The following is a 13,443-nucleotide window of genomic DNA, read 5'->3' as shown; positions in this document are numbered from 1 at the left end:
CTCAGTACTAATCACTGTGGAAGAGTCCACTCTATAGGTTCCTGTTCAGTTTTCTTCAGGTATGCGTTGCATTTATTAAAGTGGTCACATCCTAGAAAATTAAATTAATGCTTAAAAAACCTTTAAAATGCTTAATTGAAAGTGGAGATGGATGACCGCAAGTTAAAACGAAGTGTTTTGTCGATGATATGCTTGCGCATTTCTGTTGAGCAGAACGGCCTAACAAGAGTAAATAATTAAATATAGAATATATACCCCAAAGTAGAAATACAACGTTTTCCCGTTTATTGTTTATTATGTTTATGACCTTGTCTGTGAAGGTGTCCCATCCCTTAAAAAATATTTTTAAAACAAACTTACGTAGGATTTATGTGACATGGGCTGACTGTCAACTACGGTGAGTATGCTGTTGAGCAGAAACACGCCTTGAGAGGCCCAAGAACTTAAGTCTCCGTGAAAACTCTTAGTTCCAATTTCCGATAAAATATTTTTAAGGCTTGGGGGAAGTAATACTCCCTTGGGAACAGAAAAACAAAGACCCTAAAAATAAATAAATATAAAGTTAAAATGAAATTAAATAAATATAAAGTTAATGAATACCATTGCTTGTCTGGGTTGATGATATGGGTCTTGTCCTACTATAACAACCTTAATCTTTGATAGCCTACAAAGAATAAAAATTACGGACTAACGGTGTTAGTTTAAATGCATTAAAGACCAAATGTGCAGGTGGATAAATCTTTTTAGAGCTCCTTTCATTCAAAACTTTGTTCCACAAACTCTTAAAATAGGGCTTATTAATCTCAGAATCAAGAACTTCAAACCTAATAAATATAATTATTTAATAGCTTTGTGGATACCATTCATCTCCAAGCATATTCCTTATAGAATCAGAAAACTCATCTTCATTCTTTGAAGAATCGGAGGAAGTAGTTACAACAACAGGAGTTTTATTTGGTAATTCAGTAGAAACTGGATTGTGCAGTGGTTTTTTATTTGGAAGATCAGTTTTGGTCTCAAAAAAGTCGGTAATAAGCCTCTTGCTCATCCTACAAAACAAATATGTGTTAAGAATCCTGCTAAAATTCATAAATACAATGTTTCCATTTATAATAAACTACATCTCGATTAAATATTAACAATTTGTGTGTATATATTTCTCAATAGAGGGTATCTGTTGTTCTAATTTCTTCTATTATTATTTTTTGTTACTTTAATTTGTTTTATAAATATGTATAACTAATTTAAAATGTAATGATATTTTAATTTTGTTTGTTATGGATTTTTCAACCTTATTATATGAAGCCATTGATACCCAGAATAATCATTTAAAAAGTACACAGGATGATCATAAAAATGAGAAAGATGATCCTCTTATAACATTAGCACTTGACGTCCTTAAAAGGGACAGTGAGAAGGTAGCATTGCTGAGGTTAAAAGGTTTTGAAAGGGTTGATATTGAGCGTAGTAGTGGAAAGCACTCAGTAGTTTGTCGCCATTGGCTAAAAGGGATGTGTATGAAGGGTGAATTCTGTGATTTTCTGCATCAACTTGTATATTCAAGGATGCCTCCGTGTAAATCTGTTGAGAAAAACGCTTTTTGTACTGACAGATTAAAAGGCTGTTGTATATTTAAGCATACTGGAGATGATGAAACTACAGATTTTCTCGGTTCAAAGGTAATTTTTAATTTATTTAAATCTGTTTTAGGAAAATAAAAATGATTTGGACTATTCGGATGATCTTTCCTATAAGAATAATCTCGAGAAGTTCACACATGCCTTCAACTCTGCTTTATTGTTCGCCTTTCCAAGGATTGTATAATATTTTTCATAAATATCGGGAGTTTTTAAATTTATCATAATCACATAAAATGAATATATATGTATATTATTAAATATATTTATAATTTAGTAGATTAGAAGTTTATATGTTCAATTTATCTTCTATATGGGAGTGGATTCCACCTAATCCAAAGTCATTTGTTGGTTTTTCTGTATTCATATAATCATACGATTCTAAAGTATCCAGTTTGTCCATTAAAATTTCCAGTGAAAGCATACTGCTGGTGATTCCAGGGAGCCTAGTTGATTTTGAGCACATGTTTCTCTCAATAGAATTCTTTAAGGCCTGCTGTGAACCAAAACATTTTGCGATTCTGTTGTTTTCATCAATCGTTGTTTTTTTCAAATGATTAAAATCAATATCGTGGATTGGATGTGCTTCATTCAGTCTAAAAGGTATGTTGTCCTTCTCAAAATTATCCAGAAAACTGTTTGGAAAACAATTCAAATCAATATTAACACCAGAAAAGCTATTATTTTCCATCTTTATTACAAAATATAGAATAGGTTAAAAATTATTAATAAAATAATCCAATAAAAACTTCATATAATAAGTCAGAATTTTAGAAACAAATTGTAATTTGCATCTGTCTGACGTTTTTGTTTAAAATTTATAAATGTGACTTAGATTAAGCTTTAATGGAATATATCGGCACATTTATCTCCCCACCAACGCTTTAAAGCCCCAGCTATATGAACTTAAAATATCAGATTTATATTGAATTTATAGATCGACGTACCGTTTTGATTTGAATCTACAATCAATTTGTAAGTCTTTATTTATTTAATAAAATAATACTTAGTATTTGTGGTTTAATCTGTCTATATTATATTGTTATAAAGATTCTATATTTTTTAATATTATTTTTTTACAAAATATAATTTACATTATAGGTAAATTACCTCTGAAGTCTTATAAATGTCTCTCAAATACGTTGCAAGTTACCTTTTAGCCGTTACTTGTGGTAACGACAGCCCATCCAAAGATGACGTCAGAGATGTTCTTAACTCCGTTGGATCGGAAGTGGACGAGGATGCTTTGAATGCCTTTTTCTCAGCTGTCTCAGGGAAATCCGTCCATGAGGTAAATTACATTTAAAAAATAATTTATTTTAGACCATAAGTGCTGGTTTGAGTAAGCTTCAGACATTACCAGCTGGAGGAGGTGTTGCAGTAGCTTCTACAGTTCAGGCATCGGGATCTTCAGGTATTTAAAATTATTATTAACTTAAACTTTAGAAAAACAAGAGGAATCTAAGAAGGAGCCTGAGCCTGAGGAAGAGGAAGATGATATGGGATTCTCACTATTTGACTAATTTCATGATTTTTAGTCAAAATATCGTTACTTCTTCCTATTCTTAAATTTTTTTAATATATTATCACAACACAACATATGCCTTGGTTATTTTTATGGGATTACATTTACCAACTTTATCAATCCATACTTGTAAAATCATTTATTTTAAGTTATATCAACTAATTAGGTTATTCTAATCTTGTATTAACAATGTGTTGTGATTTTATCGAAGAAACTTCTGCTGATTTAGATAATTAAGAGTATTTGATAATGTAAAGCCATAATTAAATTGATATATGTTTATGAAATTAGTCATTTAACTTGCAAATTGTCATCCTTTGGTGGCACTCTGTCAGTTTCCAAGTAGTCAAACCTGTCAACTTTTGACAATTGGACTTGGAAAGCAGGAACCTGAAGGTGACCGCAGGAACAATTTCGTCCATGCCAGGAGAATGAGCCCAACTTTGCATTGCAGTTGTCGTTACTGCAGAGCATCTTGCCACTCTGTAACTCTAGGTCCTTCATCCACATCATCGGTTCAATGAAAATACTGTTACATTCTGAATTTTTCCTTGATTTTCCATTCTCTTCATGCTTAATGATGTTGGTGTCAGAAAACAAAGTTGTCCTGCAGGTTTTACAGGAGTACACAAATTGAGGGTCTTTCTCACTTTCCAAGTTCAAGTTATGTCTGTTCTTAAGATAACTATCTAGAGTTTTAAGGTAATACTGATAGAATACACTCTCGTCGTCTATTTTGAACCCATTTTTATAATACAAAATCATCTGGTATTCGAAGTAGTGACTAATTGCAGTCTTTGGATGAACACTCTTCATGTACCTCTTAACTTCCAGGAAGGGCTTGTTCCACTTCCTCATCAAGTATGAACAAATTAAAGAAGTGCTTCTACACAGTCCCAGTTGACTAAAAATGAACAAATTAATATTATAAATAATGGAGTAACAAACCAGTGGACGAAAACTAATCCTTTTTCCAGCGATAAAATGTATTCAAATAAGCTAAAAGCTTTTAAATTAGTTTTAAACATACTCATATGAAAATTGAAATGATTTGTAAAATCTTTCCTCAGGTTGATCATCGGCAAAGATAATTGAATGTAGTACAAACATGAATCCATCCTCAAAGGCGACTTCAGAATCGTCATCTTTTGATGGTAAAACAAGGTCAAAATGCAAATTTAAGTATGAATTTGAGAAATTGCTATTATACAGATCTGATAACTTTGGATCTTTTACATCGAATTTTTTATTCCCTTTTGAACTTCTTAGTGAACACCAATATGGCACATCGTGGCAAACTGAAACAACGGCAGTACTAACATTTTGTACGGAATCCGAGTCTACATTATTTTGTTTATACAATTCTTGATATTTATCAGATTTCGCTGGTAAGAATAACTTATTAACTGTGTTAAAACTTCCAACGTGCAACCCTTCAATAATCCTAACCATTTGAACGACTTAAATAAAAATCGTATATAAAAAACAAATACTTTACAATTAATCGGATTTAAACTTCATTCAGCATAATAACTAAATAATATCTTCGTTATTGTGTCATCTTGGGTCAATAAACGTAGAAATAAGGATAACAAACATAATTTTTTATACATGATGATTATCTCGTGTTATAATTGTTTTAAATTGTTCAAATTTGGCTAGTTTTTGTTTTTATTATTCGTTTTATTTTTTTAGTAAACGTATACCAATGCCAGTGTGTTACACATTCTAAGATGAATGTAAATTATATTAACAAAATTAACTTATACGTATCATAAGCATACTAACATGAATAATCTCAGTAAACATGAACGAGAGGAACTTCAGCACTTTATTAACATTTTATACTCCTTTATGTCATACAAGAGGGATGGGTCTGTTGAAGTTGAGCGGGTATATAGGTCATACAACCTTCTAACCGAGGATGATAAAAAGCTCCTCATAGAATCACCTGCAGCCAAGACGATAAAGATGCTAAAGGCCATTATTACTAATCAAAACTTCATCATTTCGATGGTTTCTGGAATTATTAATTTCGACACTTATGAGGGCAAACTGGACAAGTTATACCTTGAGAATGAGAACAAATACACCGATGAAGATGTCATTAAGGAGCTTCGTCTGATTGTTAAAAATACATCATTCTGTAACGCCCCTGAGGACCTTGAGGATTCTGAGATCAATCCAACCAGTGATCCTGTTATTTTACATAGGAATGGCAATTGGGTATCCTTTATCCAGAATTTTATTAATTTAACTTAATGAACTTATTAGGTAAGAACCACTTTAAGGCAGTTTGTCAGGGACTGGTCGGATGAAGGTGAACATGAACGTAATCAATGTTTCACTCCACTTCTGGATGCACTAAAGCGTAAATTACCAATTAAAGATCCTAAAAATCCACCATTGTAATTTGAATTTAAAATTTTAATATAATTTATTAATAAAAATTGTCAGAATTCTTTGCCCTGGTTGTGGACTTGGTCGACTTCCATTTGAGGTTTTGAAACTTGGTTACTCAAGCCAAGGAAATGAATTTTCATATTTCATGCTCATTGGTATTAATAGTTCCACATCATGATGTTTAGGGTCAAACTTTATTATTAATCATTCAATTAAGCCTAGAACCTTCAAAATCTTCCCTTATTGTCTTGATACCAGTAACAGGTTAGTTCTGATATAAGCGAAAATGAAACAGAATATCAAACGATGACCATTTGAAGGAAATTTATATTCCAGACGTTTCACCTTCAAGTTTTAATTTTGAGTCACATAATTTCTCCATTTGTGCCGGTGAGTTTACAGAGGCCTACGACGACTTTTATGAATATTTCGACGGGATTCTAACCTGCTTCTTTTTGGACACAGCCAAGAACATCATTTCTTACATTCGTACAATTGCCAAGATTATAAAAAAGGGAGGATTATGGGCAAACATTGGGCCTCTGCTGTACCATTACGCTGATTTAACTCATAATTCCATCGAGTTAGCCTGGAACGAAATTGAGAAAATTATCTCAAACTGGTTTACCATTGAGATAGTTGAAATAAAGGATGCCAACTATACATCTAACTCCCTGAGTATGATGAAAACGCAGTACAAGTGTATATATTTTGAAGCAGTTAGAAACGATGTCGACGTTTACGGGAAGTCAAATGCATTTTAAACATCGCACGTGGTTTTAAACAAAAACTATAAATTTGAAGTATGATAACCTGAAATAAATTATTATATCGATTTATTTTATTGTTATTAGTGGTATTGTGTCGACTGTGTGTAGGGCTTAGTTGATAATTTCAATTCCAATATCTATGATTATTTGCCTGGATTCCTTATGTAAATATATTTATTTTGTTATGTTTTATCCATATTGTACTTTGTCAAGTTCATCATAGGAAATTTCACTCTCTTCCTTATCGCAGTGGCTGTTGCTACTAACTCTTTTGTTAGAAATTCCAATTATAGAAATCACATATCGTCTTCACTATTATATCGCAACTACGGTGGTACAAATTCGGCGTTTTCTGAAAGAAACAGCCCTCCTGAAGAGGAGGATTTTATAAGGGGAGAGAATCCAGAGGAATCTTCACACCCTGGATTCTCAAAATTATTCGCCCATAGATACAAATATGTCCAAGTAACTCTAGAGAAGGATACGCCTAACGTGGGTAAAAAAGGTTCGTAAATACAAAATCTTAGATACACAACCATTCATAAATAAATAAATAAATCTGTTTAGGTGAAGTGGTCCATGTAAATCGCAGTTTCGCTTTTAATTATCTGGTTCCATTTGGATTCGCAAGATACACAACGAGATCTGAACTAGTGGGAATAGCACTTGACCGTGACTACAAAGAGGCTCTAGCGAATATTAGGAGAACCTCGGCACTCCAACTCAAGGATAAAATAGGAAGGAATCTCGTACTTGAATTCCAGATCCCTTCATCGAGTAAGAATCCAGATGAACTTAACGCGCCCTTGAGACCAATACATATAATACATAGACTGAGATCTATTAAAATTCTTGGCCCACTTGACATGTTGAGGGAACAGGACGTAAAAATACACACAGAATCGGGTCTGATTACTAAATTTGGAGTGTTTAAGGTAACGTTATTTCTGGATACGGACATTACATCATCAATTAAAGTTTCAGTAACAGATATTCCAATTTCCTCAGTCGTTTTCAACAAAACGAAATGAATAAATTGCATCATAGTTGTGTCCGTTATTTAGGTATACGTTTTCTACACCACTCCTCAACTCATAGCCGATTTTACACTAATAGATTTTACGTAAAGAAATGTGGAAATTGCAAGTCTCTCAATAGTCTATCCTCCATAAGCTGCATCAGTTGCTCAAATGGTCTAACTGACAGTGATATAAGGCTTAGGAACCTTGACCATGTATGTGAAGTTAGCAACTCTCGGAAGTGGCAAAGCCGACAGGATTCTACTCTGTATAGGTGCTTTGACTTTACTGTAATGATTAACAGAAGTCCATGTTCATTCATACACCTTTCTGCTTTCCCAAATGGTACCTTTTACGACATAAAGAACTTCAGAAAGTCACACGTACCACTCTTAAATAAAATGAACGAGAAGTGTATTGGGATTTTCAGGGACATCATAACAGGTAAAATCGTTCATTTAGTACCAAATACCAAGTTTTCTGACCATTTTAAGTCTCAGATGTCTAACAAATCTGATACTGATTTTGTTCTCAAGAGTGCAATTTTCGGCTTCAATTACCCTAACACTAACTCACACGTTGATATGCACGCAATTCTACCGCCAATTGAGTCCTTTAACATTTTCAAATCACCGTTTTACTACCCTCTAGATAAGGTTATTTCAGACCTCAGGATCTTCGGACATGTCAGGCAATACTCCCCAGCTCAGATTAGGAAAATGTAAGCGACCTACCCAAATAATTATTCAGGAACGAGTCTGATGATATAGTTCAGCAAATAGTGAAGATCGATGAGGACGTTAGGTCGAAATTCACTTTATAATCTTGTACAATAAATCTTTATTACATAGGCACAAGTACATATGGATAGAAATGTAAATAGCCATAGATGTGCACTAAATTAAAAACTGAAGTTGAGTCTAAGTCCCTTAGATTTATACATAAATTCACCTACTGGTCCTCGTTCGTATCTTCCTTGTCATTTCCCTAACTCGTTCTAAAAATTAATTAACTATTGCAGGTCAGGTACCTGGATCAAGGCTCGATGAGCTGGAGGAGTAATCTCGTTTTCTGGTGTATCGTTGCCTGCTATGGCTCCTAGAGCGATTACGCCGGGCTCGTTCTCTTTGTCTACGACGATCTCGAGTTGGTGACCATGAATCTGAGGAAACCGACCTTCTCCTCCTGCGACGCTTGTGTTTCTCCTCATATGAGCTCGAAGGTGATTTACGTCTATGTTTCCGAGATCTTACGTCTCTCGATCTCGACCGTGATCTGAGTACGGATTCTGAACTGTCTATATCCCTAACTGGCGATTTAGATCTGGAACTAGATTTATAACGTCGCCTCTCTCTTCTCTCACTGCGATGTTTGTATGAATCTTCTCTTCTATGATCTCGGTCTCTATATTCTCTTTTAAAGTCATGTCGTCTGTAGCTCTGTGCTCTATCTTCCCGCTCCCTGGCATTGTCAGTTTCAGGTTCTCTTTTGGGTTTTTCTGAGTAATCACTATATCTATGATCGTCGTGGTTCTTAGTACTCTTAAGTGATGAAGAGTGCGAAGAGTCTCTTGAAGTTTCCCTCTTTTCATGATTAACAGGTTCTTCCTTTACAGGCTCATTCTCTCTGTTCTCACCGTCAATAAATGCCTGAGGGATTCCATCAGGATTAGACTGTGCTGAGAGTAGAAGTTCCCAGAGCTCCCTCACGAAAATTCCAGCTTTCTTCTCCATGAAACCAGTCAGACTAATCTGGAGCCTTTTAGGATCTAGTCGTGGTTTCTCATTAAAAACTGATCCTCCATCCTCTAAATAGGATTATTAGAATATTTTTATGGATGTGTAAAGATATATAGGGATATCTAGGTATATATAGGGATGTGTAAAGATATATAGGGATATGTAGGTATATATAGGGATATGTAGGTATATATAGGGATATATAGGGATATATAGGGATATGTAGGTATATATAGGGATATATAGGGATATGTGTGGTTTTAAGATGCCTGCAAGTTGGGTGTTTCTCTTAGCGTCAGATTCGCCAAGATCCTTCAACTGGCTCATACAGTAATCGATGACAATGTCGTCCTCAATTCCCATCAAATCGGATACACGCTTTGTAATCCATGGCTTAAAGGCGTCGATTTTAACCCTGGTGATGTCGACGGGACTAGAAAATGATTTCGGCCAGTTTTTAGATTCGTAGAGTTCCTTCTCCTTACCAACAAGGACGGGGTTGTTATCTTCCGTCTTATTATATCTTTTTAAGTGGAACATTTGGAAAGTTTCAAAAAATCTCCAATACTGTTAAGGATGCAAATGTAATAACTTATTAAAATAGGGATGTGTTTATTCAAACATACCAAATTCCTTAAAGGGTTCTTAGAATTAAACAGCAAAGGTGTTCATTATACAATCTTCTTTTTAATTGTACATTTATAATCAAGAAGTTGGTTTTCTTACCCCATCTGGTTCAGAAGGGGTTTTCATATTATTTTAAACTCCAAATCCTATGTATATCTCAATCATTTTAAACTTCATGATAAATTAGTTTTATATTCGGACTAACTATTTTTAACTTGTAATTTTACTCTTCATATGTTTTATTTTAACATTCACACTCAGTATCTGATTTTTAATAAATATGCTCAATGTACAATATCTTAACACTTGAAATAGGTTCCATTAATTTAAATGGATACACTGAAATATTTTTATAAAAATGCATCGCATTCTACGGCCAAAAAGATTTGTAAGTTTACTTAAATTTTAAAAATTATTCTAGATTCTAGTAAGAATAACGTGTATTTCATTTTAAAAGGATTGTCACATGAATCCACTGCAACTGCCATAGAGTATGATGTTTGGGGCACAAGATCATCCGTTGAAAGAACATTGATGAAACACTATGATAACGGATTCAACGTTATTCTCATATTCCCGTTGTTCGCCACGAACACGCTGATGGGATACGCCTTGATGAAGTCAAGACCTGGTGAATACTCAAAGTCAAAGAGTAAATTTTCCAGCGTTAAGTTTGATGGTCCGCTGTTTGACATTTCCTGGGTAAGGTTGCTGGACCTGAATCCACCTGATTATATCCACATTTCAAAGTATTTCACAAACGTGCCGCTTGTTAATTTGAAAGATGGGCATGAACTTGATAAAAACACAGGGTATGACCTGTGTAGAGTATTTGAAAAAAGGTTTCAACGGACGTTGGACACCTTTAAAGGGTTCCCCAAACCTCTCCTACCTGTTCCAGTGAAACCAAACTCTGAAGTCTCACCTAAATTCATAAACTCAAAGAACCAACGTAAGTTTAATTCATACACAAATATTTATTTAGTTGAATTATTTCCCACGGTTCAAAAGAGTTTGAAGCTCAAGGGCGCCAACGTCTACTCACTTGATATGGCTTCTGAGTTTAATCCTTCTCTCCTAATATTTCCTATTGATATCTCTAACATGTCATATGATACATATATATCCCTATATAACACATCTCATAACTACTGGATTGAAATTCCAGAAGATTTTGATATTTCGTCTCTTACCAGCCCTAGCTGATATTCAGTTTACAGTTTTAGTTGATTGTGTGTACCATTTGCTAGTTATAGAGAAAGGTTATTTGTATATTTTAACGCTTTAAGATGTTTTCAAAGTTCAAGTTCATTAAAAGTTCGATTCCCACAAGGTATTGGACTAGGTGTGGATTTACTGACACCACCCATTTATCGAACAGGAACTTTACCTCATCAGATCTAAGGAGTAAGAAACTAATTTTCAGAGCTAAAAACACGGGAATGAAGGAACTGGATATTATTTTATCAGATTTTATTAGGGATAATCCAGACGTGCTTGAGTCACACCACAACGAGTTCGAGTCGCTGTTGGATATGGAAACTTGTCGCATTTATGACATTGTAATGGGCAAAACGCATTGTGATTTGCCTTTTTATAGAAGAATTTCTCATTTCGCATTAAATAAAACTAAGTCTAATAACTAATTTTCTCCATTTTAATACACACAACCATACACATAGGTATATACAACGCAGTTGTATATTATAATATTAACTGAGTTTGGTATATTAAATTGATACGATATATTTTACAGTGGTCTATTTTACAGTTATTAAAGGTGTTTCCATTCATTTAGAGTATGATAAGTGTTTCGACATGAGCGTTCTCTGTAAAAGTCGCTGTTTAATGGATTCCTTGACACTTGGGTTCTTACAACAACTGGCATCTATACATTATAGAGATTGTAAAAACTAACTGGCTGAGCTGTTAGTCCACTCTCCACCACACTTGGAGTAGTAGTCCATGGGATAAACTGATTTATACTCAATATTCTTGAATGCAACATATGCTTCATATGGATTTAACAGTGGCTTAGGAAATGAAGCCCCCCAATCTATGCTTAGTCTAGGGCAACCAATCTACAAACAAATGCGATAAATCAATTTTTAGTAATTATTACCTGGATGAAACAGTCGAAGTCGAGTGTTTTCAAATGATCAGTTGTGATTTCAGACACCAATATCTTGAAATGCTTAATATTCTTAGATAACAAAAGATCACAGATGTTGTTCATGATGTTGATATTACCCTGTCTGCCAAGGGTACTGAGCACAATACCAACGCGTTTAGAATTCCTAGCTGTTAAAATCGAGTTGTAACGAACTCTATGCAGAGCATCCAAATCATAAGTTTCCTCAGTGAAAATCTGAATACTGTTTACTCTAGCAGTAACAACATACCTTATTAAACGGGTCGAAGCGATAAAGATTAATGCCTGGATTCTGGATAAGAGTGCTCTCAAGGTGAAATCTACCATCAGCAACAAAAATTATACTGCTGGAAACATCAGAAGATTCTTCAAAACCAGGTTTAATTCGTGGCTTTAGTTCAATTACTGGTGAAGTACAGCCTAAAACTTCCCCGGGCAGAAGTGGTGATACTTGGGGAACATCAACTAGATATTTAAAATGTTTATTGTTGTTCATTATTGAGGCTGACTCACGGATAACATTTGAGTATTGAATTGTGCCCATCATTAAAATGTGTTCATTTGGACCAAAACAAGACTCAATTGACGATGAAAGTTTTTGGGCGGAAAATGATATTTCAACAAAAACATACAAACAATTAACTGTGACCTCAGTTACTGGTATTAAGCATGAATGCCCATAATGAATAAGTAATTCGCAACCGAGAGAGGTTGCAGTGTAATCATCTATACAGCAGGCTCCGTAAGTTACATCACCCATTATAACAACCTAAAACAATTTGTATAAATATTAATAATATTTAAAAGAATACCTCTTTCAATGAGTTGCAGAAAAATAATAAGATTTCACTTATTTCAACAGACCAGTTTAATAGCCCTTCAGGCATCTGAAGGCATACTGAAGAATACCGGTTCCGTCTTATTCTGTACACACATTTTTTAACTTCAAAGTTATAATTAGACGGAAGAGCCTTTTTAATAATTTTATCTAAGTATTCCTCCTCCAACTGAGATAAATTTTCTAGTTTAAATGTGGAAGGAGGAAAATCAGTAACGGCTACATCAGAACCCATAGAATTTAAAAATTACTTATCAAAATCTATTTTACAATTTACATTAAATAATTAATTTATGTAATCATTAATGATTCTATATAAATAATTAATTTTATCTTTCTAATGTTAGTTTCGTGGGTAAATAACAATAATTCTGCTTCATTATTCATTCACATTTTCTTTTATTGGAGAAATTTAAATTTCATCTTAATATTTAATTATAAAATATGACATTATCTTTCAAATAAGATGTGGAAAATTAAACATTTGTTATTTTAAAAAACTCAGTATATACATGGATTTAATTATTTGATCCGATCACTTTAATAGTCCAAGTGCACTCTGATCTATTATTATAACCATTTGAAACATTGGATTCTTATATTATTTATGTATATATTTTATTATAATTTAATATTTGTCGCTCTTTTTATTTTTTTAAATAATGAATTATATTAAACATTATGAACTCTTAAAATCTTATTTTTAAAGTTTCGTTGTTGTAATTAGTTAAAT

The 13,443-nt window shown here is 33.6% G+C and overlaps 10 protein-coding genes across 10 annotated transcripts; 5 read left to right on the top strand and 5 right to left on the bottom strand.

The window, feature by feature from the left end:
* Positions 1–11: 11 nt before the first annotated feature.
* ung (uracil-DNA glycosylase) lies at positions 12–1,134 on the bottom strand (the record flags this gene model as incomplete). Its single annotated transcript, XM_759846.2, has 7 exons — positions 861–1,134; positions 693–824; positions 601–664; positions 361–540; positions 256–331; positions 121–219; positions 12–91 (listed from the first exon to the last, which is right to left on the bottom strand). Exons 1-7 carry the CDS (start codon positions 1,088–1,090, stop codon positions 12–14), a joined length of 861 nt encoding a protein of 286 aa, XP_764939.1. The 5' UTR covers positions 1,091–1,134.
* Positions 1,135–1,216: 82 nt separating this feature from the next.
* Positions 1,217–1,880, top strand: CPSF30 (Cleavage and polyadenylation specificity factor CPSF30). The gene is made up of 2 exons (XM_759845.2): positions 1,217–1,679; positions 1,711–1,880. Exons 1-2 carry the CDS (start codon positions 1,278–1,280, stop codon positions 1,822–1,824), a joined length of 516 nt encoding a protein of 171 aa, XP_764938.1. The 5' UTR covers positions 1,217–1,277; the 3' UTR covers positions 1,825–1,880.
* Positions 1,881–1,902: 22 nt separating this feature from the next.
* Positions 1,903–2,490, bottom strand: TpMuguga_02g00371 (Proteasome maturation factor UMP1 family protein). The gene has a single exon (XM_759844.2). The coding sequence runs from the start codon at positions 2,326–2,328 to the stop codon at positions 1,927–1,929; it is 402 nt and encodes a 133-aa protein (XP_764937.1). The 5' UTR covers positions 2,329–2,490; the 3' UTR covers positions 1,903–1,926.
* A 43-nt stretch (positions 2,491–2,533) lies between these two features.
* Positions 2,534–3,234, top strand: RPP2A (60S acidic ribosomal protein P2A). The gene is made up of 4 exons (XM_759843.2): positions 2,534–2,612; positions 2,739–2,928; positions 2,961–3,051; positions 3,084–3,234. The coding sequence occupies exons 2-4, from the start codon at positions 2,764–2,766 to the stop codon at positions 3,158–3,160; spliced, it is 333 nt and encodes a 110-aa protein (XP_764936.1). The 5' UTR covers positions 2,534–2,612; positions 2,739–2,763; the 3' UTR covers positions 3,161–3,234.
* A 178-nt stretch (positions 3,235–3,412) lies between these two features.
* On the bottom strand, positions 3,413–4,614 carry Dusp12 (dual specificity phosphatase 12; the record flags this gene model as incomplete). The annotated part of the gene is made up of 3 exons (XM_061305380.1): positions 3,413–4,066; positions 4,111–4,161; positions 4,193–4,614. The coding sequence occupies 3 exons, from the start codon at positions 4,612–4,614 to the stop codon at positions 3,454–3,456; spliced, it is 1,086 nt and encodes a 361-aa protein (XP_061161349.1). The 3' UTR covers positions 3,413–3,453.
* Positions 4,615–4,748: 134 nt separating this feature from the next.
* Positions 4,749–6,402, top strand: TpMuguga_02g02570 (N2227-like family protein). Its single transcript, XM_061305588.1, has 5 exons — positions 4,749–5,388; positions 5,437–5,570; positions 5,620–5,720; positions 5,751–5,829; positions 5,861–6,402. Exons 1-5 carry the CDS (start codon positions 4,951–4,953, stop codon positions 6,327–6,329), a joined length of 1,221 nt encoding a protein of 406 aa, XP_061162131.1. The 5' UTR covers positions 4,749–4,950; the 3' UTR covers positions 6,330–6,402.
* A 56-nt stretch (positions 6,403–6,458) lies between these two features.
* On the top strand, positions 6,459–8,297 carry TpMuguga_02g02160 (uncharacterized protein). Its single transcript, XM_061305530.1, has 3 exons — positions 6,459–6,840; positions 6,903–8,075; positions 8,105–8,297. Exons 2-3 carry the CDS (start codon positions 7,363–7,365, stop codon positions 8,175–8,177), a joined length of 786 nt encoding a protein of 261 aa, XP_061162130.1. The 5' UTR covers positions 6,459–6,840; positions 6,903–7,362; the 3' UTR covers positions 8,178–8,297.
* On the bottom strand, positions 8,241–9,790 carry TpMuguga_02g00366 (PWI domain protein). The gene is made up of 3 exons (XM_061305379.1): positions 9,363–9,790; positions 8,385–9,161; positions 8,241–8,351 (listed from the first exon to the last, which is right to left on the bottom strand). The coding sequence occupies exons 1-3, from the start codon at positions 9,631–9,633 to the stop codon at positions 8,302–8,304; spliced, it is 1,098 nt and encodes a 365-aa protein (XP_061161348.1). The 5' UTR covers positions 9,634–9,790; the 3' UTR covers positions 8,241–8,301.
* A 50-nt stretch (positions 9,791–9,840) lies between these two features.
* On the top strand, positions 9,841–11,381 carry TpMuguga_02g00365 (YT521-B-like domain protein). Its single transcript, XM_061305378.1, has 3 exons — positions 9,841–10,108; positions 10,142–10,672; positions 10,706–11,381. Exons 1-3 carry the CDS (start codon positions 10,051–10,053, stop codon positions 10,924–10,926), a joined length of 810 nt encoding a protein of 269 aa, XP_061161347.1. The 5' UTR covers positions 9,841–10,050; the 3' UTR covers positions 10,927–11,381.
* A 38-nt stretch (positions 11,382–11,419) lies between these two features.
* dph1 (diphthamide biosynthesis enzyme Dph1/Dph2 domain protein) lies at positions 11,420–13,025 on the bottom strand. The gene is made up of 5 exons (XM_759837.2): positions 12,685–13,025; positions 12,123–12,641; positions 11,843–12,088; positions 11,639–11,801; positions 11,420–11,608 (listed from the first exon to the last, which is right to left on the bottom strand). The coding sequence occupies exons 1-5, from the start codon at positions 12,943–12,945 to the stop codon at positions 11,511–11,513; spliced, it is 1,287 nt and encodes a 428-aa protein (XP_764930.1). The 5' UTR covers positions 12,946–13,025; the 3' UTR covers positions 11,420–11,510.
* Between the last annotated feature and the right edge of the window lie 418 nt (positions 13,026–13,443).

This window comes from Theileria parva, chromosome 2 (assembly GCF_000165365.1).
Source record: "Theileria parva strain Muguga chromosome 2, complete sequence, whole genome shotgun sequence".
NCBI lineage: Eukaryota > Apicomplexa > Aconoidasida > Piroplasmida > Theileriidae > Theileria > Theileria parva.
The sequence above is the reverse complement of the archived record's forward strand: the minus strand, read 5'-3'. Positions and strand labels throughout refer to the sequence as shown.